General features: G+C 62.0%; 1 protein-coding gene across 1 annotated transcript in view; it reads left to right on the forward strand.

Moving 5' to 3' along the window:
- Nucleotides 1-26: 26 nt before the first annotated feature.
- Nucleotides 27-1410, forward strand: part of CIMAP1C (ciliary microtubule associated protein 1C) — a 4836-nt gene continuing 3452 nt past the window's right edge. The window contains exon 1 of the mRNA XM_006142587.1: nt 27-306. Within this exon, the coding sequence (XP_006142649.1) occupies nt 186-306 (121 nt within the window). The 5' untranslated portion in view covers nt 27-185. The remainder of the gene's footprint in view (nt 307-1410) is intronic.

A 1410-nucleotide genomic window follows, 5' to 3' on the forward strand; every position in this document is an offset into this window, starting at 1 on the left:
CCCCTGCGGCCTGCGCCCCAGGCCTCGGCGGCTCCAGTGAGAGCTGCTGCCGCCCCAGCCCCCACGCGGCCCCTGGGGTGGTCTAGAGGGAGTGGGCAGAGGGGTCCCGGCCAGGGCTTCCGCAGCTCCCGGCCTGCTGCTGCCATCCCGCCAAAGCTGCTGCCGCGCCCGCCCTGGCCCCAGTCATGAAGCTGCCCAAGGGGGCCCGGAACGCCGTGTTCTATGCACAGCACCCCGAGGAGGAGGTGCAGGTGCCCACCCGGCAGGAGGTCAAGCAGACCCCCATCATCATGGCTCTGATCAAAGGTGAGAACCCGCGTGGGCTGGGCCTGCTCCTTCCTGCAGTGCTGCCGGGGTCCCTGCTATCCAGTCCTGCCTCCAGCCGAGCCCGAAGCCCCTCAGACCCTCCTGGAAGTCGTGCAGGAGACCTGGGAGGAGGGGAGGCCGGGATGCATGGCAAGGCCGGTTTTGGGAAAAGCCATGCTCTGGTTTCATCATGTCCCTCAGTCTCACTCTCCAGGGTGGATGAGCTGATTCTTACTACGCTGTGAGTGACTGCCTATCGCTCCAGGTTTGGGGGGGCGGCTCGGTGAGTGATTACATGCTCGGTTCTGGGCTGTCATCTCAGACTTCTCACGTTACCTGCTTGCAGGACTTTGGCAGGTCGGAATTGCTAAGCCTCAGTGTTTCCATCCGGGAGATGGAAAATGGCACGTCTCCCGCAGGCTCCTTGGGAGGCGGCGCCAGAGGAATCCGTGTCAGCGCTTGGCTTAGTGCCCAGCACACAGCCTCATGGCTGGAAGGGTTACCTTTCTTATTTTCTTTTTAAAATTTGCTTGAGGCCTCACGTGCTCACAGAGACGGAGAAGAAGAGAGGGAAAGCGAGAGTTCAGCCCTCAGGGCAGACGGCCCCGCTGTAGTCTCTCCCTCCAGTCTCCTCCGGGGTCTTGGGCACGCATGCACACATCCCTGGTGTTTTTCAAGTCGCCAGGCCTGGGATTCGAACCATGTAGACGGTCATGTGGGATCCGTTGCCTGAAGCACCACGCCGCTGGTTGGCCCGGGACTACCTTCATTAAACACTCTCTGTCTGAGGGGAACTGTGCTTTATTCAGGAATGCTGCCCTCCGATGGACGGTGGAATTGGTGGCGGCGGCAGGGTGGCGGTGGCGAGGTTGGCAGTGGTGGGGTGGCTGGGATTCGAACCATGTAGACGGTCATGTGGGATCCGTTGCCTGAAGCACCACGCCGCTGGTTGGCCCGGGACTACCTTCATTAAACACTCTCTGTCTGAGGGGAACTGTGCTTTATTCAGGAATGCTGCCCTCCGATGGACGGTGGAATTGGTGGCGGCGGCAGGGTGGCGGTGGCGAGGTTGGCAGTGGTGGGGTGGCTGCGGTGGGGTAGCCA

Source organism: Tupaia chinensis, unplaced genomic scaffold, assembly GCF_000334495.1.
Source record: "Tupaia chinensis unplaced genomic scaffold, TupChi_1.0 Scaffold000078_1, whole genome shotgun sequence".
Classification (NCBI taxonomy): domain Eukaryota; kingdom Metazoa; phylum Chordata; class Mammalia; order Scandentia; family Tupaiidae; genus Tupaia; species Tupaia belangeri.